This window comes from Macaca thibetana, chromosome 14, assembly GCF_024542745.1.
Source record: "Macaca thibetana thibetana isolate TM-01 chromosome 14, ASM2454274v1, whole genome shotgun sequence".
NCBI lineage: Eukaryota > Metazoa > Chordata > Mammalia > Primates > Cercopithecidae > Macaca > Macaca thibetana.
In genome coordinates, this window is record NC_065591.1 from 54,124,480 (window position 1) to 54,150,621 (window position 26,142).

General features: G+C 44.1%; 1 protein-coding gene across 3 annotated transcripts in view; it reads left to right on the plus strand.

Annotated features, from left to right (window-relative positions):
- Positions 1 to 26,142, plus strand: part of GALNT18 (polypeptide N-acetylgalactosaminyltransferase 18) — a 365,529-nt gene that overhangs the window by 274,499 nt on the left and 64,888 nt on the right. For 2 of the 3 annotated variants that reach the window (XM_050757416.1, XM_050757417.1), the window contains exon 7: positions 21,502 to 21,687. The exons of the other annotated variant lie outside the window; for it this stretch is intronic. In XM_050757416.1, coding sequence (XP_050613373.1) covers positions 21,502 to 21,687 — 186 coding nt within the window. The remainder of the gene's footprint in view (positions 1 to 21,501; positions 21,688 to 26,142) is intronic. 3 annotated transcript variants of the gene reach the window in all.

Genomic DNA, 26,142 nt, shown 5'->3' on the forward strand with positions numbered 1-26,142 from the left:
ACCACCCTCCAAAGGGGACCAATTAGTTTTTTAGTATCCTTGTGAATTTATGGGTTTAAACATATTATATGTATTTCAATTAATTATCCTTGCATACATTTAATATCCTTATTGACTTGCAAATTTTCTCCCTTTGTCCATTGGGAGCCTGTTGACATTTGTCCATGGGTCCTTTTGACTCTTTAATGACTTCCCTGCCACAAGGAGGGTTCCAGGCTCATCTTACACATTTCCTGCTCCAGACTTGTAATTAGCTACTTCCCTAAGGAACCCAGCTTATTGTTAGTGAGAAATGGTATTTAAATCCACAATCTGGGTACTAGACATGCTCATTGCTACTGGATTGGTCCATGTTTCTAGGTCTTTTCAGTAGTCAGAGCTAGAAATAATTATTAATATAGAGCTAAAATATTTCAGGCATTCATGATGATCTTTCTCATTCAAACTTAGGACAGCAGAATTTTACTTAACTTCATCAATTTTACATCTATATTTCCTTTCTTTTATGCCAAAATTTCTGGTTCTTAATGACAACAACATAGGTACTTGTTTATTTTACTCCCCAGAATGCACAAGACTGTTTCAGCATATTAATGACAATGCTACCACCAATGATATGATAAATTAAATGATTTAATTTATTTTGCATTTCTTCTCTTTAGATTCTATCCCGCTAGGATGTACAGTCAAATTACTATTATCTATAGTTATCTAGAAGCATTCCTTTCTGTATGGTTGTCCTACCAACCTAAGAAGTAGGTTCAGTTGTTTCATTTTGCTTCTGACTTTTATATTTATATTTTTATAGTCATATAAATTTATATTTAGTTTATAAAAATGATGTAAATATTTATACAGTCCAAAGTCAAATCTACAAAATAAAGAACTTTCAGCATTGTTCTCTTCATCCTGTTTCCTCACTATTTCCAATGTAAACATTTATTTTTGTTTGTTTTACTTAACACTTTGAAAAAAGGCAAGAAAATGTGAATATATATTCACAGGTCCCCTTTCTTAGATAAGTGGTAGTATAGTATGCACATTTTTATTAACTCATTTTTTTCTGAAGATTGTTCTATAACAGAATATAGAGATGTTCCTCATTCCTTTCTTACAGTTGCATATTACTCAGATGCATAAACATTTTATAGTTTATTCTACCAATTTCCTTTTGAGAGCATAGTGCTATAATTAATAATCTTTTGCATACTTTTTTCATATTTTTACTGGTTATCTTTTGGATAGATTCCTAGAAATGGAATTGTGAAGTCAAAAGGTAAATGCATATGTAACTTTGCTAGACATCATCAAATATCCCTCCAGAGGGATAGTATTCCAGAGTGGTAACATTTTTCCCACCAGGAATGATGAAGGTGCCTGTCTTCTCACAGCCATACCAACAAAGTATGTTGTGGATTTTTTTTTTTTTTTTAACCAATCTGACAGATGAGAAATGCCTTTCAGGGTAGTTTTAATTTGCATTTCTCTTATTAAGAACTAGGTTGAAAAGATTTTCATATGATTAAGGCTATTTGCATTTTTTTTTCTGTAAGCTGTTCATATTTTTGGCCCACTTTCCTATGGAGTTGTTAGTCTTCTCTCTATTTTTAGAATATCTTTACACATTAGAGATGGTAATACTTTGCCCATCATACAAATTGCAAATATTTTCTCCCAGTTTGTTACTTGTCTTGATTTTGCTTCTCATGTTTTTTTGTTTGTTTGTTTCGCCATCCAAAGGCTGCTTTTTCCGTGTTTTTTCTGTTTAAGTAAACTTTTTTTCTTCTTGCTTCCAGATTTTAATCATAGAAAATCTTACCCACTCCCAGGTTATAAAGCAATTCACTTACGTTTTCTTCTAATACTTATATGACTGTATTTTTTTACATTTTAATCTCTGATTCATTCAGAATTGATCCTGCAGTTTGGTGTGAGAAATGGATCCAATGTCTTATTTTTCTATATGGTCAAACAGGTATCCTAACACCTTCTATTCAAAATAATATCTTTCCTTACTTCTTTGCAAAACTACCTTTATTGTACAATAAATTGCCACATACTTTTGGGTCTGTTTCTGGATTTTCTATTTTGGTTTCATTGATCTGTTGGTCTATTTATGTACTAATATCACACAATTTCATTTTTATAGGCTTTATGTTTGTAAGTCCACAGGATGAATTTAACCTTGCAAACTGTGTATAATGGAGAAAGGTCTTCGATTCAAAGGAGGGGAAGATCTAGGCAAGACACAAATATCATCTTTCCTTCTTCTTTCCTGCTGGACTTTAAAACATGTGGTGTCAGGATTTATGGCTATTTAATTTTCATAGTGGTGCTTGGAGTCTAGTATGTGCTGAAAGAGCAGGCTTTGAATTTACAGACCAGTCACATATAAGAAAATATATTCTATATACCTCAGAAAGTCAGAGCTATGAACAGTGAGTATAAGCTGTAAGAGATGTAGTTATTCAATAGCAGAAACATAAATTAGAACCATAAGAAAAGAATAGATGCTAATGATACAGTGAGCTCCCTATGTTAGGACATCTTCAAGTATCACTAGAAAATTAGAAAGATAGATAAACTTTACGACCATAATACTAATGGTTAATAGTAATATGGCAGTTATTATATGTGAGCTACTGTCCGAAGTGCTTTACATGTATTAATTCACTTAATCCTTGCAGTACCTTGAAATGTAGGGACTATTACTATCCCCACTTACGGATTGATATACTGAAGCACAGAGAGAGGTGATATAACTTGCTCAAGGTTACATGACTGTTAAGTGGTAAAGATGCGATATGAACCCAAGAAAGGTGGCTTCAGAAGCCATTTATGCCTGGTCTAAGAAGGCATAGCATTGTGGTCTTCAGTAAGAAATCTGACAAAATTTCTCATCACTTCCAGGTGGGTTCATTATTTATTCATTCATTCATCCTTCAAACATTCACTTTCCCCCTGCTGGGAAATTGGAGATGAATGACAGCTCCTGCCTTTGAGTGGCTCTCAGCCTAGCTGGAGAGACAACCACCTTACCATGTTCTGAGTACTCATCTCAGATTGTAGAAAATGTCATGAGCTTAAACAGAATGTTTGACCCCTCCCTCCATTTTGACTTTGAGGACTTCCTGTGTTCTTTGATCTACCAATGGCAACAGTAACAAGTACACAACTCAACCTGCTCACACTTTTTTGTGTGGTACTTTTTAGAAATTGTTATTTAAAAATCAAAAAATGCAATTACTTTTTTTCCAATCAAGTAGTGGTAAAGACAATCAACTCAAGCTAAAGCAACAAATAAAAATGAGCATAGCAAAAACTATAAAAGTCAAAAAAATTGCCTGAAGAAATGAATATTAACATGATTTACATTTGCAAAATTTGATTCAGGAAAACTAAATATGGTGGAAATCATTACCACCAAGAAAAACCCTGTGATGGAGGCCATAATTATAAAATGTGTTATGGGTAAAAGCATACTGATAGAAGAACCCTATCTTAGTTGTAAAATCAATGCAAAAAAAGTGTTAACCCCAGTGAAAATAATTCTGCTAAAATAAAACTAGAAAATTAGTATAGATGGGAATATTTTACTTTTGTCATATAGAAAATCGATGAAGAGAATTAAATTGGCTTAGTGACATTTACTCATTTCTGAGTGAAAATTCATCACTGAGTGTAATTCAGGTTAATGTGCTAAACAGGGCACAACCTGCTCAGGGTCAAAATGGCAAGGCTGAAAGATCCTGATGCATTGTGAGAGCACAAGGGGGAGCAACCACTCCACCTGTGGGAGTTGGGTGGGGCTTCAAAAAGGAGGTGGCATTGAGGCAGACTCCCAAGGAAGCAGTGAGCACCCTGAAGGTGGGGATTTGAGCTGTCAAGATATGGGATGTCTGAGATTTGGTGTAGTGATGTACACTCTTGGGCAACAGAAGCAGGTGCTTTATTCCATAAAGCAGACCCATTGTTGTATGGTGGAGTAAGTGTTTATGTGATCTTAATATATATAAGTGTGTATCTATGTGGTCTTCTGAGGCCAAGAATTTCATTGAAAAGGAACTTCCATTTATTGTATGCTATTTGGCAATCACTGTGTATATGATTAATTGTTATGTGATCCCTGTGAGGCCCATGCTGTTATCCCTATTTTGTAAATTAGAAACTTGGAGGAAATTAGATTAAATAACTCCCTCCTTACCCAGAACCACTCCAGATTAGAACCAGCCTAACTGGTTTAAAAATGAACGCCTTAATCACTATGTCGTGTTGTTTATCCATCTCTACCTTCGGGGTTTAAAATCATTGATGGCATAAAGGTTAATTTCAGGGGTTAACTCAGGCCAGCATTGCTTTGGAAAATGACCACAGTACCATTTCAGTGCTCAGTGGTTCAGCCACATGTCTCAAGAGTGCTGAGGCCTAAATCAGATGATACTACACAACGTCCTCACTGGAGGTGGCAGGAGACTTCAGAACTGGAGGGTTAACAGTCGAGGGTTGAGCCAGAGTCCACAGAGTCAGGAAGGAGGCAGATGGGGGATTACTAAATGAGAGGAGCCAGAACAGAGGGGAAGTCAGAAATCTGGGCAGGGGAGCAGAGACAAAGAGGAAGAAGAGAAAGCAAGGAAGAGTCCCTGGCAATTGCCTAGAACAGGCATCACCACTATCTGAGACATTAAAAAATTCATATCCACGGCTAAAGGGCTAGAGACTTTGCTAAAATTACCAGTGAAGGCAGTCCAGGCAGGTTAATATGTACAGGTTAATGTGTGTTATTGAGGCACATGATAGACTGGGTATGTGGTTCTCCCCAAAGGCCTTGGACCCAGAGGTCTGAGTAATCTCAGCTCACTGTTAGTATCATGGCTGTTCTCAGCTAGCCATAAGGAAATTAATTAAAAACATTGGACACCACAGTTTCAGGTAAAGCAACCTCATCTTTGCCCACACAGTTTGAGAGATGTGAGGAGAAAGGGGTCTGGGGACCAGCATTTTTGCTCTGCTGAAAAGGTCTCAGAAAACCACCAGATGCAACATCTCACAGAAGAGCTGCAAGGAGATTCTTTTATTTCCCATCCCTGGAGACAGAGAAAATTAAACACCTTAAATTGGATTTTAGTTTCTAGTTGCTGCTAAATGTTATGGTTGGCTCAAGCCAGCTGGAGTTCAGAATAACCTGGGAGCTTGGGATAACATGTCTGTGTGCGTGGGGTGTGTGTGTGTGTGTGTGTGTGTGTGTGTGTGTGTGTATTTGTGTTGTGTGGATCGGGGCTGTGAGCTTTGCCGCTGTTTTGTATCATTTTGTTGTGAATTGGAATCCCTTTAGCATTGTCCTTCAGCTGCTATGGTGGGGTAACGCTTAGAGACGGCTGACAGTTGTATGGTGGAGTAAGTGTTCATCTACGTGGTCTTCTGAGGCCAAGAATTTCAAAAGACACCAAACAGATTTCAAGCTTGCAGGCCTTTGTGCTTCCAAAGGGAATTTTCCCAATGACCCAAAGCCTTAGCTAGGTCATTGTCCATCTGTTCCCTTAGAATTGTTTTGGATTGTAATAAGTTGAGTGATTATTAGAAGTCAAGACTGAGCCTTTCCCAGTTCTTATAAATGAGTTATTAAGGTCCAACAAAGATGGCATTGATATTTCAAACTCAGATGATGGGAGGTTTGAGGGTACCATTTTGGCTAAAGGGGACTTTGAGATAGTTTGAGGGGAAAATGTGGCAAGTTTGGCATTAGAAATAACAGTGGAAATAACCAAAAAGCTTGCATTATTCATCCGTCCATTCATACACTGAACATGTATTATATTCCTTGTAACATGCAGTTGGTGTTAAGATAGAAATATAATACCTGGATTCAACAGAAAGTCAAAACTATATAACTAAGGTAAAAAGAAAGAAAAAACTTTGAGATAAGACAGTGGGATCAGGTGCCCTCTATGTGACCATTTCTGAAAAGAGAAGAGATTTTAGAATTGGACATGGGCATAGGAGATGGAGGCGGGGACAGTGTGATCCCACAGTCACAGAGAAGAATCAGCCAGAAAGATAGGAGCTGTATTGGTGGACAATCACAGATGTTAGGGGAAGGCAGCATTTCAGAACTCAAACAGGCAGGCAAACATGAATACTAATGATAATAGCTAACATTTGTTGAATGTTTATTTTGTATTTAGTGCAATTATTTAGTAAATATTTATGAAGCACCTACCATTCTAGATGCTGTGCCAAGGACTGGATATGCAGTGATGAATGAGATAACTTAGGTTTGCCCTCATAGAACTTATATTCTAGTGAGTTTTATGCTGTATGTCATTTACTCCTCCCAAGAATCAAGGAAACCAGAATTACTGTCACCATTTTACAGATGAGACCACTGAGGCTCAGAGAAGTTAAGGCACTTGCCCTGGTCCCAAGAGAAAAAGTGGAGGAGCCTGGATTTAAACACAGCTCTGTCCAAAGCCTCTAAACCAACAGCCTGTGCTCTGAGAAAGCAAGTGGAGAAAAGGCGCCAGATAGAGCCGTAAGAAGGCTTTGGAGGCAATAGTTGGAGTCAAAGGGGAGTGATAGAAGACATTTCAAAGGGCTAAGGAGGGAGTGGGTGGAGATTGGTGGAAGGTGGAGAGTTTAGAGATTGTATTTGACCAGAAAGGGAAGCAGAGGGACTCCTTGAAGACTGGGTATCTAGTGCCAGCTTATAGGCAGAGGGCAAGTGCCTGAGCCTTGAGAAAGTACAGACTTGACCTTGAGAGAGTAGTTGAAATTTTGTTGCCTTCTAGGTGGTCAGCCGTAGATAGACCTGCTCCTGGGACCTGTAGGGTCTGAAATTCCCAAGGCCTTTGAGGTCGGAGCAACCTGAGGCCTCTGAGGCCAAAGTATCTGGGATTTGAGGATGTTCCCTAGCTGGTGATCTCCATCTGTAAGGAAATTTCGGTACCCCAAGCAGCCAGTCCAGAACCAATTGCCCCTTACCCAGCGGCTCCAGGAAGGCATCTGAAAACATGGAGCAGGAAGCTCCGTGGCCATTGCATGTTATCTCCTAGCACACCTGCCAGCCATGGAGTGACTCTTTGCAATTACAAACCAGCAGCTGAGTAGACGCAGTTTAACAGTACGTTGTAAAAGTTTTACGGTTAGTGAAGATAAGTGCAAAATTAATCCCTACAGAACAAAGCGATTTAAAAAGTACATAATGAAGCGATTAGCTAGAAATGGTGGGGAGCAGAAGGAGAGCGCCCATGAACAGTTTTACTCAGGAAGGGTCTTCACACTTAGGTGTTTTCAATTGCGTTCCATGAGGGAGCTGTATAAAAGAGAGATTAATAAAATGCACAAACGAGGTAATGATTGATAAAGGATTTGGGGAGTCAACCTAAAGGAAATTTTTACCTTCTTAAAAAGTTGGGATGAAGGGGAAAAATAGCTATAAAGGCCTTGATTGGGACAATTGGTGAAATTTGATTAGAGACTGGGGGTTTGATAATAGTCATGTATCAATATTTAATTTCCTGAATTTTGGAAAAAAGCGAAAACAAAAGCCAAAGAAACCTGGAAGCTCACAATGTATGTTAAAGCTCCCCAGAGTCATCTTCTGTCTCCCTTTTGTTTCTGTTTTTGTTCTTTGTTCTTCTTTAGCTGAGTCTGCATGCTGGTTTGTATCAGACCCTGGAAGGTTGCTTCTTGGCCACCATTACATTGCTGCTCTAGTTTTCCTGGAGGGGACCACCAAGCAAGGCCAGAATCAGTTCCTCAGAAGAACTGCCACAAACCGAGCAAGGGTTCCTTCTCCTCCTCCTCTGACACTGCTGTGGTTTTCCTTGGACAAGATCTGATATTCATAAATCTGAAGTTGCAGAAGGAGGGGTCAGAGGCATCTCCAAATGCAAATGTTCTTGGCTTTGTAAAGCAATGCAAGGGGCAGGGTACCCGTGAGCACATTTTTTTCTAGTGCTGTGGGTGCTGGTATCTAGAAATTAACCCTGCACATAAGTTTTTCTATAAAGTCTGGTATCCAGAAATAACCCCTGCACACAAGTTTTTCTATAAAACAAGGCTTACCTGTATATAAAGTCAGTCCTGAAAATAAAGAGTTAACCCCTGGTGTAAATGGCCCAGAAACACCATTTACTCCTTTAGGTCCTCTCTCTCTCTCTCTCTCTCTCTCTCTCTCTCTCTCTCTCTCTCTGTCTAGTTCGGGAAAATTCAAGAGACAGGGCTCTGGTCTCTATCCTGGCTTGGAGCACCGAATGGTGGGGTGCTCTATTTTATTCCTCCGGTCTGCTTCAAATGCTGCATATCAGTGGGTGAGGGTCTTGATGACTTGCTTAATTTTCACTGCACTGGGATTGCAGTCATAAAGAGAAATCATGGACTAGGAGAGGGAAAAGATTAGTAAGACCATGATTTTAAGTCAGATACTTATTTGGGATTTCAGTGTTTCTAAAATCAGGTTGGACCTTATACATTTGGCATATATAAATAAATAATAAATAGTAAATAAATTTTAATTTACTGTCTAAACTAGAAGCTTTGAGAGTGAAAGGGGGTGCTACTAATAATAACAGTGGAACACTCGGTATAAACCAGTATTGTCCCCGGCAAACCAGAACATATGGTCATTCTACTGATAATTTTTTGTACATGTTTAATCACCTCCTTAAATGCCCCGGGTCCAATATAGTCACATGGGGAGTTCAAGCCTCAGCGTACGGATTTGAGGAAGGGGGACACAATTCAGTCCATAGGAAGTGCTGTAACAGAAAGAACACAGTGTAAGTAACAGAAAGTCAGGGATTTTTTAATATTTTGTTCTGTGATAAGATTCCCATCTCCTACAACAAAGATTAGCACATAGTAAGTGCTCAGTAAATAACTGCTGAACTGCATTAAAGCAGAGGAGGGACATGCTCTGATGTACAATTTTAAAAGGTGGATTGGAGGGCAATACAGATTGAAGGGCAACATGGCAACACAGAAAGACCAGGGAAGAGGCTCTGGATGGAGATGCCCACACAAAAATAATAGGGACTTGGACCAGGATGTTGGCTGTGCAGATGGAGAGAAGTGATTAAATTCAAGCTATATTTAGGAGGTAGAACTATTTGCTTTTGCTGATGTATTGGATGTGAAGAGGGTGGAAGAAGACATTGCTACAGATGAATTACAGGTTACAGGCTTTGGCTATTAGATGGATGAGGGGAAGACTAAGGGACAGATGGGGAGGCAGGGAAGAAAAGCAGGAACTTTGTTTTGGACATGGTAAGCTTGAGATGCCTGAGACACATGAGAGTGAAGGTGAGATGTAGGCACTTGGGTATATAAATCTTGAGCTTGGAGGAATGTAGTGTGTTTCCTCCTGCCCTGAAAAGCTGTGGGATAGCAATAGTGAATCTTACAATCAATGGAATCTTATAGTGATAATAATTATAGCTAATACTTAGGGGGCTCTAAACTTCTTCCAGGTGATGAAATAAACTGTCTCTATGTATTACCTCATTTAATTATCACAACTGTCTTTGGAATTTATCACTTTTATCTCCATTTCATAGACAAGGAAACTGAGTGTTGGAAGGTGAAGTGAATTGCCTAAAGTCACCAGTTCAGCAAATGGGAAATGTAGGACTTGACACCAAGACTGTTTGGCCCCAGAGGCTATGGTCTGAACCATAATGACTTCCTGTCTTCCAAAAGGCAGGCTCTTGGATCCATATCTTGCCGTGCTTCTAAATTATCCTGTGACCCCGAACCTCAGTTTGCTCACCTGGGAAGTAATGGGAGGTCCTGATTAGGTTCCCTTCAGTTCTACTCTATTGCAGTATGCTGATCTCTTTTGTAAATCTGTATAAAATGAGAGTTTGCTATCGGTGACTTTCAGAGACGACACCAGTGATGATGCCCATGCTGACGATTCATTTTGATGTCTATGAAAAGGGCAAATCCTTTAAGAGAAGATCTAGCATACCAGCGTTTACAATTTGAGTTTCATTTGATTAAGAGGTAAAGCTCTTTAGAACAAATATCATTTCTGAGTGAGAGAATGTTCAGCATCTCAGCCTCATTTGTATCATTTGATAAAAGGGCCTCACTGAGCCAAGCGTGAGGATGATACTTGAGCCAGACACATAGACACCAGACATTCCTCTGATGTCTGCTCCCAGGCTTGGCCACATTGCTTCCCACCAACCCCGTCTCAATGACACATCCATTACCTGTCATCAGACGGCTCCATGGTGCTGGGAATGACAGAGTGTATCTACCCTGGATTTCAAAAAGGACCCTCCTGGCTTATCATGGCAACACCCTTTGGACACTGGCTTAAAGAGTCCTTCTTTGGGCCAGTGTCATCCTTTTGGGGGCATCTGGTATGGACAACCAATTTGAATCTGACTGGGACATGCTAATGAGCCATTCATATGTGTGGAATTTGTGTCTGATTCGATTAAGCTTCAGAGAGAGGAAAGAAACAGCCACTGATTAGAGACATAAAAAAAGAAATACTTTTAATGAGTAAGCAGTTCATCTTCATATAGCAAAGTATAAATTAAACATGGTCCAGGAGATGCACTTTGAATAGCAGCTGGATAGCACAAGCACGTCCACAAGGAGACGGTGCCTCACAGCAATTGAAAGGGACTTAACCCCCAAAAAGGGCTCTGAACATGCTGAGTAAATAGATGAGCCCCGTTAGCTGATAAAAATCACTCTCAGATTAGGGATGGGAAGGTTTTTATTTGGAGTTTAGAAAATTACTCCCCAAATCCCTGTGACATTTAAGCTCATTGTCATTCTCTGGCAGCACTAGTGACAGCAATGGGGGCCAGAGATCTTATTTCAAAACAAAGACATGAGTAAAGTAGATAGCACAGGTGTCAATGGGACCCTGATTTGGAACTAGCCAATACTTCTGTCTCTGAGTATGGGGCTTCTGTGGGGTTTTGGTTCCATAGATATGCCTGGACTTGAACTAGCTCACCTTCCCAGCCTTGTGCAGCAGGAAGCTGTGAGGGTCAGCTCCTTCTAGATTTTGTGTCCCCTGACAAGGGCTTGAAGAGCGTGGCTGCAGCCCTGGCCTCACCAGCTGGCTCCCTCTTGCGTAAGTGGAGTTGCCACAGGGCTTCTGTCTGTGGCTTTCCAAGGAATCTGGAGCTGTATGTCATCTTCAAGCCTGGGCCTTTCCTCTACCACCTGGCTAGCTTCACCCTTGGTTTTCTGCCCTCTGCTCTGGTTCTGAGTTTGAACCAAACTCTCACGGCAGCCTGATGTGCAGGAGTTCTAATGCCCTGCCTGCCCCTTGCAGGTCCCTCTCTCACCCCTTGGGGCTAGATCTGCTCCCTGCATCCTCAGCCTCTAGTGGGGTCCTGCTTTGAATGGACTCATCAGCTGGAATTGGGAAGCGGTCACCTTCCAGACACTCCATCTGTCCCTATGCCTGGAGCTTTCTCCTGTGAGCCCCACAGAGTAGATTGAACCTCTGGCAACTGGTACCTACAGGGACCATGCCTCTTTGGTCACCTTGCCTCCTTACATTCTGGTAACATCACAGACTGAAACAGTAGCTCTCAGAACTGCTGGAAATAAAGGTTACCCAGGAAATGTCCCATTTTGCTTACACAGTCCCCTGAAGGCTGGCTGGGAGGCTCTCCTGGGCAGCTTTTTTCCAAGTAGTGACTTGGGGACTCTGATTGCTTCTCTTGTGGGTTCATCATCTTTGAACTTCGGGTTCATCATCTTTGAACTTCAAGTTCACCCTGGCTTAAACATCCAGCAGATGGTGGGGTGGGGAGTAGAAGTGCACCTAAGGAGACATACTGGATAGACACCCACCTTGCCCAGGAAGTGGCAGAGGCCGTGTCCTTTCTCATTTCATCAGTTTGCACCCTCCTGACTGCAAGGGGTGCAGGGAAATGTGGAGGAGCACCCAGGTGTCAGTGAGCGATAGGGGTCTCTGCCACACCTTTGGAGACCACCGTACTCCTGGCTCAGTTTCCCAACCCCTGTATGTCAGAGCCTGACATCTTTCTTTTTCCAACTTGTCTTGAGTCTCATCTGGCCTGAGTTTGGACAATAGTAATCAGGCCTGTTTGCTGATAATGAGATTTGAGGTAACTACGAATCAGCCCTTCTTGGTCAGAACCATTAAACATACCTTCTAGTCTCAATGACCACACATTTGCAAAGCAGTCCTCCTGGAATGTCCTTACCTGAACTCCTAGGCAGAGCATTGGGGTCCAAGGAAAAGCCAGGCCCCCTGTATGCAATGGGCCAGTTTGCTGAGAATGACACATTACTGTTGCCCCTGTAACTTGACCCTGGGTTTCCTGTGGGTAAGCAGCTGTTTCAGCAAATCCCAGATTCCTGCAAAACAGTCTTTTAAGTTTTTCTTCATGGAAAGTTTCCAGACATTCCAGCGCAGCTTGTCTCTCTTGGAATTCTGCCCAATGAATCCTGCTGCCTCTGATACTTATGAGGGATCCCTTCCAAACAGAGGAACTGCTTCAAGTGTTTGTTGGGGCTAACCCAAATGTTCAGACCCCTTCGGGGACACCTTCCAAGAAAAAGCATCATTTTTTTTTTCCAAGCAGCAATTCCACACAGAGGACTCTTCGGAAGTGTTTATTGCAAGAAGAGGGCTTGGGAAACCATATCCTCAGGGAGTGTTTTTCTGCAGGCTCTGATGAAAGGAATAAGCATTGACAGATTTTTTAAATGTTCCCTTACACTTTAAAATAACTAAATATGTACCCTGGGAAACCTGGGAGAGCACCAAGTAAAGTGCACTGGGGATAATGCAGACATAAAGTCCAGCTCTGGTTCCTTCATTTGTGCAATTTATATTTTTTGAGCACCTCTTATGTGCCAGCCCTGTTTAGGCACCAGAAATGTCTTAATGAAGACAAAGCTGACAAGCGCCTTCTCTCAGAGTTCAGTATTGTGGGTGCGTAAACAACAAAAAACCTCTGTCTCACTAGTAAACAGGGGAGGTTGCAAATTAAAACTGCAGTGAGGGAGAATTTCATGCCCATCAGATTGGCAAAAATTTAAAAGTTGGACAATGTCAAACGTTGGCAAGGATAGGAAGCAATATGAGCCTCATCCGTGCTGGTGTGAGTATAATGTGATCCACGTTATTTGGAACAGTGTCACTTTTCCTAGGAAAGTTGAACATGTGTATACAACCTGTACTCTGGAAATTTCACTGTGAGATAAATACATGGAGGCCTGCCCACTCTCGTGCACCAGGAGACACATACAGGCGTGTTCCGAGGAGCACCGTCCATAATACTGGAAACAAGACTGTCAACCAACAAAAGAGAGCATAAATAAATTACTGCATATTTATACAATGCAACACTATGGTGATGAAAATAAATGAAGCAAGAAGCAAGTTGCACGATGCATGCAATCTGGTTCCATTTATATAGCGTTCGCAAACAGGCAGAACTAAACAATGTGCAGAGTAGGTTTATGGCAAGGAAATTATTAACAAAATTCAGGATAATGGGTTACCTCGGGGGGTAAGGAGAAGCACACAGAGGTTTCTAAGGCACTGGCAAAGCATTGCTTCTTAAGGGGGGGGTGGCAGGTCAACAGTTGTATGTTGTACTATGTGTCTTTAAGCTGCACACACACACACAGTTATCACACAGACTGTACAAGAGGACTTACAGGTGATATAGGAATACATAGCCAAGGCATTAGCCAAAACTAGGGCAGCCAGGGAAGGTAGGTGGGAATTAGCAAGGGATATTAGTGTATACGTGGTTGGGGCATGGGAATTTCCAGTAAAGAGAATATCAGGAAGAGGAGACAGAAACCCAAGAATGTGATCCACCTATGTCCATGGCATAACTGGACATAACTAGGTAGCATGAGAGATGAGGCTGTGGGAAATAGGCAGGGCCAGTTTTGAGAGGTCTTACAAACCATGTTAAGGAGTGTGCTCTTATCTGGAGACTAAAGGTTGCCAGCGTGGGAGTGAGATATTTTGGAGGGAGGTTATCTCCACACTGACATTGTCTACATCCTGGCTGCTCTGTTGTATGCCCTGACCCTGACTTGCTGGTTGCCTCTGGCTTTTGTGTTGGCCTTGTCCAGATTTGACCTCTCTTCCCATTTTGTTGTTTTTTTTTGGGTTTTTTTTTTTGTTTGTTTTTTTTGAGATGAAGTCTCGCTCTTGTCACCCACGCTGGAGTGCAATGGCGCGATCTTGGCTCACTGCAACCTCCACCTCCTGGGTTCAAGCGATTCTCCTGCCTGAGCCTCCCGAGTAACTGGGATTACAGGCGCCCGCCACCACACCCAGCTAAAACTTTGTATTTTAGTGGAGGTGGGATTTCACCATGTTGGCCAGGCTGGTCTCGAACTCCTGACCTCAGGTAATCCACCTGCCTTGGCCCCCCAAAGTGCTAGAATTACAGGCATGAGCCACCATGCCCGGCCCTCTCTTCCCTTTCTTATTCCCATGCAGAGCCAGGATAGAGTGAGGTGAGTGAAATGCCCAGAGTACAAAATTGGAGGATACCTGGAGCGCCAGTGTCCTGCCCGGCCCTATTGTTTGCCTACATCTCTGACTGTTCAGCCACTCTGTGAGTGACTTTCTGGTCTTCTGCCAACTCTCCCCAGGCCTCTGCTTCAGCCTGCATCCACCTCGCCTTCCTCCCCGTAGCCTGCTGGTTTTGGCTTTTCACTCTTGTCTCTGCTTTTGCAGCCAAGTTAGGCGAGACAGTTACACTTAAAAAGATCATTAACCACATGAGCTCAGAAATAAGGACCACATGAGTCGTACAAGTCATGAGTTCCAAGAGTTTGGAGGAGCTGGGCCAGGCCGACTTTGGATGGATGTGGAGCACAGGAAGGAGGCTTTCTGGGCTAAGAGAACAGTGGGAACAGTTTGCCAAGAGCAAAGAGCTCATTAAAAGTCATAAGAAGATAAAAGCTGGAGAGTATCTGGGATCTACTCTTGTGGATGTGGCTATGAAGTACAAGGCTGAAGTGCCACCAACCCCAGTCCCTTACCCATGGTAACCGTAATGAATAAATGGTGGCATGCTTCTCCACTGAGACTGGAGACAGCCTCAGAATTCTTCCCAACACAGTGCTTCAGAAGGATATTAATAAGCAAATTGATTTCACACAGGAGTATAAACTCATTTGCCATCCCTGTCATAGACTGTGGAGCAGTCGTGAGTCTTGGAGTAGAAGAGATGATCAAACTACATCCCATTGCTTTGTCTACTGTGTGTCCCTATTTTAACCCAATTTACAACTCAGGTGTGTCTCAAGTACTGGGCCTCATTTGAGGCACTGGCTAGAAAATGCAAAATCACAGAATGCAAAAAGTAGAAGGGCTCTAAGACATCATTGAGTCCAGCTGCCCCATTTGGCAGCTGGGGGAAATTGAGGCTTGGGAGCAGGAGGCTTGTTTGTGTGAGTGGCCAATACAACATGTAACCCTGACCTTGTACCAGTGACCCCCTCAACGTGGGAAGAGAAAGTGATCTGAGCCTCCCTGAGAACCCACTACATGCCTGTCTTTGCTTGTGGGAGTTTGTCATATACAGCATCTCTTTTAAACCTGGGGAATCATTATTTCCAAGAAAAAGCTGACATCCAAAGACAGGTCCAAGTCAAAGGCTAATATATGACAGAGCCAGGATTCAAATCCTTTCCACCAGCCCCTAAGACCTACATGCTGTCTTGTAGTTCTGGGTGGGTGTTTTAAGTCTCTTCAGAAGTGATAACAGGACTAGGGTTTTCTGGGAAGGGCCGGTGGTGAGTGTGATTTTGCTCTGCCCTGGGTAACTGCTCTCTACAATCCACTTTAGGCTCTTGGCCACATGTGGGAGGTGGTCCCAGCAGCTCCTCTGTAGGCATATCCGAGATTTTGTGAGGTTGGAGGCTTTCTCTCTAGTGAGTTCATGGTTCCACAAGAGCAAGCTGCCTGCTATTGCCTGTGCTCATTTGATGACTTCCTAGGTTTTACGACATTAATTTAAGCTCTGCAGCCCAAGTAACTCTCTTTGGTTGCAGCAGTATGCACTTAAATGTCAGAGCTTTGCTGAAAAACCACTTGAGTTTGAAGAAAGTCATTGTATTCAGTAAAATCCAGCCACATTTTATGTTTATGGCCTTTATTAGGGCATCCCGCTGAGCTAGTTAAAACCATGCCTCTATAGTCAGTGAAAGCCCAGGACTCTCAGATTCCTGAATTCACTCATTCAAATAATAGTTATTGAATATAGACTAAGTGGCAGGTGCTGATGTATACAGTGGTAAACACATAGACACACTCCTGTTTCCATGGCACTTATAGTCCAGTGAAGGGAGACAGACATTTAAAGAATAAATACAGAAGTAAAAGTATTTTGAGTAAGTGTTATGAAGAAAAAGGCAGGGCACTAAAGGTATTCAGAGGGGATCTAATTTACACTGGGCAGATCAAAAGAGGTAGTATCTGAGCTGGGTTGTAAGTGGAGGAGAAATTATTTAGGATGTGCAATAGCAGGTGCAAAGGCACATAGACAGGAAAAAACTTAGTGTGGTCAAGAAACGTGTTGCTCAGTGCCCGTCAGAAGCCTCAGGACCCAGCCTTGTGTTGATGTCCCGTCAGGTGTGCCCAGTGCCTGCCCTCGCCACATGCCCTCAGCCATCGTATGTGGAAAATAGGGTCTACATCTTGGTTGTTGCTTCCTGTGCCCTGTTCCCCATGACCACACCTGCCTTCTCTGTTTCCAACCCTTGGTGTTCATTTCTCAGGTGCCCCTTTGGTACCCAGCTCCCTGCCCTCTCTCCCCTAGGCATCTCTACCCACCAGAGCTCACAATGCCAAGCCATCCCTGTAACCATACCTCATCCCCTGTCCAGCTGCCCTGCTTCCCCAGCACAGGCCTTCCTGTGTATATGCTCCCTCTGGTTTGGGGCTTGCTCTATCGTGCCAATTGCGAATTGGACATTTAATGTGCCAGGCCCAGCTTGCTTTCTCTCCCTTCCTTATCCCCTGCCCCTCCCATGGAGCTCCATAGAAGCTCCATGATGTCATTCTCCAGGAGGTCCAAATGCCAGTGACTTCCTTTCCTATCCTTTGTCTACCACCCCAGAGGGTCTCTGAGATGAGCTGTGGGTGTGACTTTTGGAATTCTCTCTTGGGTCAAGCCATTGGTCACTGGAGCCACTTATCACCCAGGGGTTGGCCAGTACAGGCTTTCTCTTGTATGCTTCAGTGCCATTGGGCAGGGTTCAGAAGTGGCGGGGTAAACATGCTGAGTCCACATCTTCTGCTGCAAAGCCCAGATGCTGCCAAGAACCCAGCCATGGCCAAGGCGTACCCTCTCCATAGATGAGTGCCCTTTCATAGAAGGGAGGAGACTGGAGATGTTGACCAGTGCTGCCTGTCTCTGAGAAGGGAGCCTTGTGCACCCCTCTGCTGGGCTGGGCATTTGGGAGGAACCCTGTCTTCTGTGGCCCGTTTGCTCCCCAAAGGTAGGTATACAGGACAGTCAAAATAGCAGCAATGTAATAATTATTAAATTATTATGAAATAATAATAGGCACACACACACAGACTGAGGGCTTCCAGTATCCTGAGCACTTCAGCAGGGGCTTCCTGAGTCCACAGCCTGGTGTGGTACCCATTGTCATGGATGTTTGTTAGACAAGAGGTTACGTAGCCCAACACCACTCCACAAGCACTCAGTGACGCCAGAGCTGGCCCAGATGGCCTGTCCCCATGTCCAGGGTGTCTATGCTTCCTTGACCACCATCCACGTAGTGCTCACACTGAGGTAGGCTCAATGTTAAACACTTACCCACACTGCATCCCCTCACCTGCAGGGTAGAATTGAGGCTTGGGAGGGAAGTAACCTGCCAAAGGTGACACAGCAGCAGGTGGCAGAGGACACATGTTAATCCAGTTCCCACAGACTCCAAAGCTGTGCTTTCAAGTGCGACATGCTACTCCAACCTGGCCCAGATGCCCCACCTCCCCTGGAAACCCAGGATCTCTTCTGAGCACCATTTAGCACGTGTCTAAGGGAGAATTTGGTGACAAGCTTGAGAACATTTTGCAAGAGGGAAGGAGGTGATTAAACAAGCAATTGTAATGGCGTTAGATCAGGGAACAAAGCAGGACCACACAGCACACCAGGCGAACCTAGCGGAAGTGGACGCAGCAAAGTGATAGTGAACTGAGGCTTGGAGGATGAGTCAGGGAGGCAGGCAGGGTTCGGTATGTCATCGCATGTGCAGAAGTCTGAGGTGAGGGGAAGAAAAACCACGTGAGAGAAATTAAAAAAAATAGTGTGGCTACAGCATAGAGGCTGCAGCATAGAGTGTATTGGGGAGCACAAGGTCAGGGCTGGAGGGGTGGTGGGGGGCAAGCCCAGATCAGGGGCTGTGCCAGGCACATGGTGCAGGAGAGGGAGTGGTCCAGCTTACACCTTCAGTCACTCCAGCTGCTGAGTGGAGAAGAGCTTGGAGAAGGAATATAGGAAGAGGGAGGTCAGGTGTTTGGAGTCTGTGGCAGAGTCCAAATGAGAGATGATGACGATGGCCTGGACAAGGGAGGTGGCTGCAGGGGTGGGAAGAGGGGAGTGAATTCAGGTGCTAGACAGTCATGCCGCTCCTCGTACTGTGTCTAAAGGCACGATGGGAGGGGCCTCACCACCATTCTGATTAGAATGATGGCAGATGTGCCCACTCTAAGGTGAAATGGTGAACCGACCCTTTAAGAAGCAGGTCTTGTAATAAAAGAGTTTTGTTATGACTCATGCTCTGTGTTGTACTGTTGAAATATGTCAAGCAATAGCCTCTGTTCCAGTCACAAAAAGAATCATTACCCTGACTCTTTGTGTTGTCAATAACTTCTTCTTGGGATTCACAGGCTTTCATAGAGAACCTGAGCAAAGTGAATTGGAAATCAGCACAGTCCCCAGAATGTACAGGTCTTGGGAATGGAGACTCACAGCCTGGGGCCTTCACCGCCACCCTCTTGTGATCCTCAGAACCATTCCTGGATGTGGGAGCTCCTTTCAAAGCTGGCTCATCATGGGGAAGTGTTGGCTCTTCACTGAGCTTCTTTGGGATCAGACAGATCCTTCTGTCTTAAATATCAGCTGTGTGTTCTTGAGCAAGGGACCTTCCTCTTTTATTATTTTTTAATTTTTTTATTTTTTGAGACAGGGTCTCACTCTGTTGCCTAGCCTGGAGTGCAGTGTGACACGATCAGGGCTCACTGCAGCTTCCACCTCCTGGGCTCAAGCGATCCTCCTGCCTCAACCCTCCAAGTTGCTGGGACTACAGGCACGTGCCACCATGCCCGGCTCTTTTTTTGAAATTTTCAGCAGAGATGGGGTCTCACCATGTTACCCAAGCTGGTCTCAAACTCCTGAGCTGAAGTGATCCACCCACCTCAGCATCCCAAATTGGTGGGATTACATGCGTGAGCCACTGTGACTGGCAAGGGACATTCTTTAGTTTCCACTTTCTCACTTGGAATTGGGCATAATAACTGCCTCACAGGGTGATTCTAAAGATTCTGCTGTTCAGCTTGATAGTAATAGCTAAGAATGATCACGTGCTTATTATGCACCAGGCACTTTTTTTAAGCATGTTGCATGTCATTGCTTTAATTTTCTCAGTGACCTTCTGAGATAGGTACTCGTGATCCCCATGGAGAGGAGGAAACAGAAGCACAATGAGATCAAGTGGCTTGCCCAAGGTCACATAGCAGGCATAGAGCAGAGCCAGGATGTGAACCTGAGTAGTCTCATGGCCAGCCCTGCTTATAAGCCACCCACCATGTTTTGCTGCCTTCCTGAATATACAGTCCAGTGCCTGGCACATAGGAGACGCTCAGTGAGGATGTTAGTTTCCTTTCTATTGGTCCTAAGTTATACACTCAAGGCAAAACAAGCTAAAGTCAGTGATAAATCAGTAAGCCACCTTCCAACTCCAACAGCCTAGAACCTATAGGGGCCAACTGGTGTGACAGGATGGCTGAAAGGGAAGGCATTCCCTTCTTAACTAACACAGGGAAAATAAGCCAAATCCAAATCTGGCTTTATCCCAGACTTATTGTTGTTGATAGGTACATGTTATATATCTGAACTTCATCTACCAAGTTCATGGTGATGTTGACAGTATCTGGCAAGTAATATGTACCGTCTACCAGGATATCTCAATTACTTTCCCTCAGAAGCCACATTTGTCAGCTCTAACCAGGTATTTCAGATTCACCTGAAATTCAGTAAATGTCAGCCATTTATACATTGATTGATTGACTGATGAAGCATCAATCATTTATTTATTCAGCAAGTACTTACAAAGTACCTCTATGTACTTGGCCTTTTGTTAGGTGAGTGAGTGAGATATAGGTTTTGCCCTCCAGGAATACACCGTCAGTGAGTGAGGCTGACCTACAGGCAGGTTAGTTGTGGTATCAAGGGCTGTGGGGGCCAGAGGAGAAATTGGCTCTACTCTGAAAATCGAGCAAGACTCCACAATGTTGAGGCCGTATAATCAAGGTCTTCTAAAAAAAAATTTTTTTTAATGTTTTAGAGACAGGATCTCACTATGTTGCCCAGGCTTGTCTCAAACTCCTGGGCTCAAGCGATTCTCCCACCTTAGCCTCCCAAAGTGCTGAGATTACAGGTGTGAGCCACTGTGCCCAGCCTGATTAAGGTCTTGAGAGGTGAATTTTTTCAGCTGAAGAAGGAGTTGAGGGTAGGGGGCTTTCTAAAATTACCAGCAGAATGGACCAAAGCCTAGAAGCACAAAAGAGTACGTGTTCAGGAACGTTGAAAGGTCAGGGTGGCTGGAAAGATTGTAGCGAGAGCTTTGAGATGCTGCCCATTAACACTTAGAATGCAAGGTTTATCTTTCAAAATCTAATTGCATTAGGATCAAGCTCCTATTCTCCAAGGTTGGTAAGAAGTTTAATATCATTTGCTTCTTTGCAGCGCTCTCCTTCAGATTCAGTCAGAACCCAGAGCCTGGGAAAGATGCAGTAGAAGAAGGGTGTCTGGTGACACCCTTCTCTGTGTTGATCACTAATTCTTGTCCAGGCCCATGTGGTCCATTGGAAGAGGATGTCTGTGCTGGGAGTCTTGCCGGTTCCTCTATGTCAAGCACTGCTGCAGACTATCATCAAGGGTTTTGTTAACTTCTTCCCCAAGTGCAAGGAGAATCCAGATCTTTGGAACAAAATGTCTGGTCTCTTTTTTTGGTGGGGTAGGGCTCACAGGTGGAGGGAAAAAGTGTATTCATTTTTTTTGTTGCTGGCAAATCCATAGCAATAAGAACCAAGATATGACTTAATGACTCCATAGCCATCCTGCTGCTATAGGAGTAGAAATCAGGTATGGCCCACTCCCTCATGATCTGGGAAGTCAAGGTGAAGGGGCTGAATTTCTTCCTGCTCATGTCAAGTGGCTGCCTGAGTTCTGGTGTAGGAAGGCAGAGCCAGGCAGGCTCTGACGAGTGGCTCCATGTCTTCTGCAGGTGTGGCAGTGTGGCGGGAGCGTGGAGGTCCTGCCCTGCTCACGGATTGCCCACATTGAGCGGGCCCACAAGCCCTACACAGAGGACCTCACCGCCCACGTCCGCAGGAACGCTCTCAGGGTGGCTGAAGTCTGGATGGATGAATTTAAAAGCCACGTCTACATGGCATGGAACATACCCCAGGAGGTAGGGATCTCCGGTGGGGACGAGTTTCTTGGGGATTGGTGGAAAACAAAACAAATCAAAATATGGGGCCAAACCCTTCTTCCTATGGGTCAGCCAGAGTCCTGTTTGCCATGCGAGAATGGACTCTCAACCCAAAAACGTATTATTTGCAGAAGAAAAGGGGCCATGAGCCTCTAAACCATTTCTTAACCCCCTACCCCCATCCCTGGTGAGCATGCTTGATGAGGACTTCTTTCTGGATCTTAGTGTCCTAATTTTAAATGAGAAAGTTGGACAGGTAGCTCAAGTTTCTTCATGCTCCCAGGTCCTCGGCTTCTCTGACATTAGATGTTTCATGGTCCTGGATTACAAATATACCAGTAACTACAAAAATTTACAAAAAACATCTAATCTTCCTATAGAGGAGATTCAAACTTCTCCATTGAACCTTCGACCAGAGTTATAAAGATCCATATGCCTTTCGGATTTCTTGAGCCCCATGGATGGGGATGGGGGCACACCTACAGGGACCCTCACTAGGAGATGGGAGTTATTCTGGGCAGTTTTTAGACAGTGTTTAACCTTCACAGAGCCTTGTCATTGCCTGCCACTGTCCTCTATCCCTCTAGTCACTTGTACTTAAGAAATGCCAGAGAAAAAGCAATGTTTCTCTGGTAGTTTTGTTTAGCCCTGCCATGTGTCAAGGTGAAACATGTGGAAATGACCTTGGACTACTAAGTTGAGAGAACCCAACAGATGCCAGCCACACGATTCCAATCCACTTACCAGCCTGTCAGCCTGGAGTTCATTGTTTGTGTTGCATTCTGTGTGAGACAGAGCTATCAGATCTATCAACTACATGACCTCATTCTTTCCTCCCAAGGCCATGGCAATCCCCTTTGGAGTCCTTTAGGAAGCCTCTAATGGGGGAATGATTGATCTTCACTCAAAGTGTCCATATGAAAGCCCTGTTACCTAAACTCTACACCAAGCTAATGTTGCCCTGGTTAAATGATTGAGAAAGTTGACTGGTTCGTGGGTGGGAGCTTTTAGCCCACCTCAAGCCGCACCACCACCGCAGGAGATCCCCTCTTGAATTGGGTTGCATACTCCCACCATCAGTGAGGTTTCAGCAGTTGGGAGCAAGAATGAGGAGTGGAGAAATATCAGCCAGAGTGCAGCCAACCCTAATGTACCAGCCCGGGATTGCGTTCCTGACAGTAAGAGTGTTTCCGGGGAATTGCAGTACCTTCTGGACTCATCGTCAGGAGTGAATCACAGTATTCTGCATGGGGTGTCAAGCCCTGTGGTAGGTGGTCTGTGATGACAAAATATTAAGAACACTTGGAAACTCCCCAGGAGCTCACCAGTGAGACATTGCAGGTCCCCAGGCTCTGCTTAGACTGGTGAGTTAGCATACTCTTACTGCCTTCTTTCTGTACCCCAAAGCTGCAAAGCTTCTAGACCTCTCCCCCTTGCAGCTGACAGGTGTTGAAATGCCCAGCAACCCAGTGAATGGTACAGAACTGAGTGAATGAAAATAACTGAAAAGTGATGAAATTCAGTGTCTGTCTGTGACTCCTCAAGGTGGGTAGTTCAAATCAAATGGGTAGGGGGAAGTGAACACAAGACACGTGAGAGGCGGAATTGCCCAGGATAAAGCCTTAGGTGGAGAAGGAAAGGATCAGTGTGTTTCCTAAAATAATTCTCTTTCCTTTCCTGTTCCCTGTGTCCAAATGTCCTCTCCTTCCTCTTATCAAGCTTGTACAGGGTCAATACTTCTTCATCTCCCAATCCTTCTCCCAAGCTATATCCTGATACTTCATCAAGACTGCTTTGTCAAGGTGAACATGGGTCTCCCAATTGCCTAATTTAAGGGACATTTTAAGGTCTTTAACCTATAGGATTTCACCTTTTCCTTGAATCTCTGTAGTTCCTTGGGTCCATGATTCCACACCCTGGAATCTCATCTCTCTCCAGTTATTCCTAACTCTTCAAGGACTCCTCTTACGTTCACTGGGTGCTTATATGCTCCTGGGGTATCCATCCTTGGCAGACTGTTCTCATTATTTCCCATCTCCGTGGGTAATCTCATCTACTCTTGCATTGGACTCCCACCCATATGCTGCCTCCCTAATTAATATCTCTACCCCTGACTTCTGCCTTCACTTTCAGACTCACATCTCCAACTGCCAGCTGGACATCTCCTCTTGGCCATTCCCATAGGCACTCAGACTGAATCTGACCAGCCAAACCCACCTTCTTCCTCCAGATCTGCTCCTGTTCTCATTCTGTCACAGTTCATGGTGCTACCATCTTCCAGACACATGAGTTTGAAACTGACATCATCCTTCAATCTTCCTCGCTCTCAATGCTCTGTCCCAGTCAATCACAAGCCCTCCTTCCCACCCCAACCTCCTCTCATGTCTGCATTCAGGCCCTGTTTTTTTCTCTGCTACAAGCTTCAGCTGGTTTTCCTGGCTTGAGTCTTTATCTCCTTCAAATCTATCCTCTACAATACCCAAAGTTATCTATAAAACACTCACAACGACCATGCCATTGCCCTGCTTAAAATCTTTAAATGAGGCTAGGCGCAGTGGCCCACACCTGTAATGCTAGCACTTTGGCGGGTGGATCACTTGGGGTTAGGAGTTCAAGAACAGCCTGGCCAACATGGTGAAACCCCATCTCTACTAAAAATACAAAAATTAGCCAGGCTTGGTGGCACGTGCCTGTAATCCCAGCTACTCAGGAGACTGAGGCAGGAGAATCGTTTTAACCTGGGAGGCAGAGGTTCCAGTGAGCCGTGGTTGTGCCACTGCACTCCAGCCTGGGTGACAGAGCAAGACTCTGTCTCAAAAAAAAAAAAAAAAAAAATCTTTAAATGACTCCTTCTATGTACAAAATCAAACACAAAGCCCAGTGTTTGTCATGGCATCAAAGGTTCCCATGCTTTCTCCTCTGCCTGTATTTTAACCCCACTGCCCACCACTCCCTGTTTTGAAGTCTGCATACACTGTGTTGACTATGGGAACTGCCCATTACACACCGTCCATGCCATGCTGTTTCTCACGACTCAGTGCTTGCTCATCCTGCTTGGAATTCCCTACCCTCTACCTCTTCCTGTATGACCACCCGTACTAAATCTTCCCCATCCTTTGAGACTAGCTCCAGGGATCCCCCCTCTAGAAAGCCAGCTCCAACTGGGGAAAGAGCTCCCCCTCCTATATATATCTCTGTCATTGCATGACCAGCCTGTGAAAGAGTGTTCTGTTATCTAAACGTCTCCCTCTCATTAGAACAGTGGTTTTCAAATCTGGCTGAACTTCAAAATCACTTGGGCTCCACCCCCACAGATGACCACTTAATTGGTTTGGAAGGGGCCCCTGGAATCTGTTTTTTGAGAAAGTTCTTCAGAACCACTGAGAACCACCACAACACACCATGGGCCCTCTGAGGACAGACTGCTTTACATTTTTGTGTTATTATATCTAGCACAAGGCAGGGCGCATGGTAAGAGCTTGGTGACGCCTTGCTAACGCTTATTAATGAGTGAGTCTGCCAGCGGTGTGTGTAATCCCTTTCTTCCTTGGTTAGTGACTCCTAAAAGCAGACCTTCAGACCAACTGCATCAGAATCACTCGGAGAGCTTTTTAAAAAATTCTCATCTGGATCTCATCCTCAGAGAGGATTTTGAGCGGTAGGAGCCAGAATCTCTAAAAAGCCCTCCAGATGAGAGGTTAGGGTGGCCAGGTTTGGGTAACACCTATTTAGCTCGTCCTTCGCATTTTTCCAAACTCACCTCAAGTGTTGCTTACTCCAGGAAGCCTTCTTTGACTGCTTACCTCCTTTGCCCCCAATCCTGGCCTCCACACAATGTAAGAAGAATGAGGCCCCTCTTCTATTCTCTCTTTCACTTTCTCTTCCTTTCCATGCCTCACACTTGTTCACAAAGAGTATGTTTACTTGTCTGAAACTCCCAGACTCTCCTTTCAGGCCGAGAGTGTGACGTATTCTTATTTGTATACAGAGTGTTTAGGATAGTGTCTGACACATAATAAACAGGTGCTTGGTAAAGGTCAGTTGGAAAAGAAGAAGGAGGATGCATGGATGCTATATGCTTCACACAGTTTCCCTAGGAGGTTTACCAGCTGCCCCTGAAATAGCTATGCCCCAATCCCTTTTCCTCAGCTGCAAGCACATCTGTTCCCAATTTACTTAACCTTTCGTCTACAGCATCCTAGCTGCAAATATGGAGCTGGAGCCCGTCAACCCTGCCCAGGTGGCTGCCTTGAGAATTAAATAAGTTAATACATGTAAAGACTTCGATCAGTGCTTGGCACACAGAAAGCGCTAGTCAAGTGTTAACTCTTGTTGGTGCTGTGATTGTTTATGCCCTATACTTTCCTTCCACAGTTGTAAAATGCTCATGCTGGGCAGATACCCTCTGCTTGTTGCCTTCTAAGCTGAGACCTC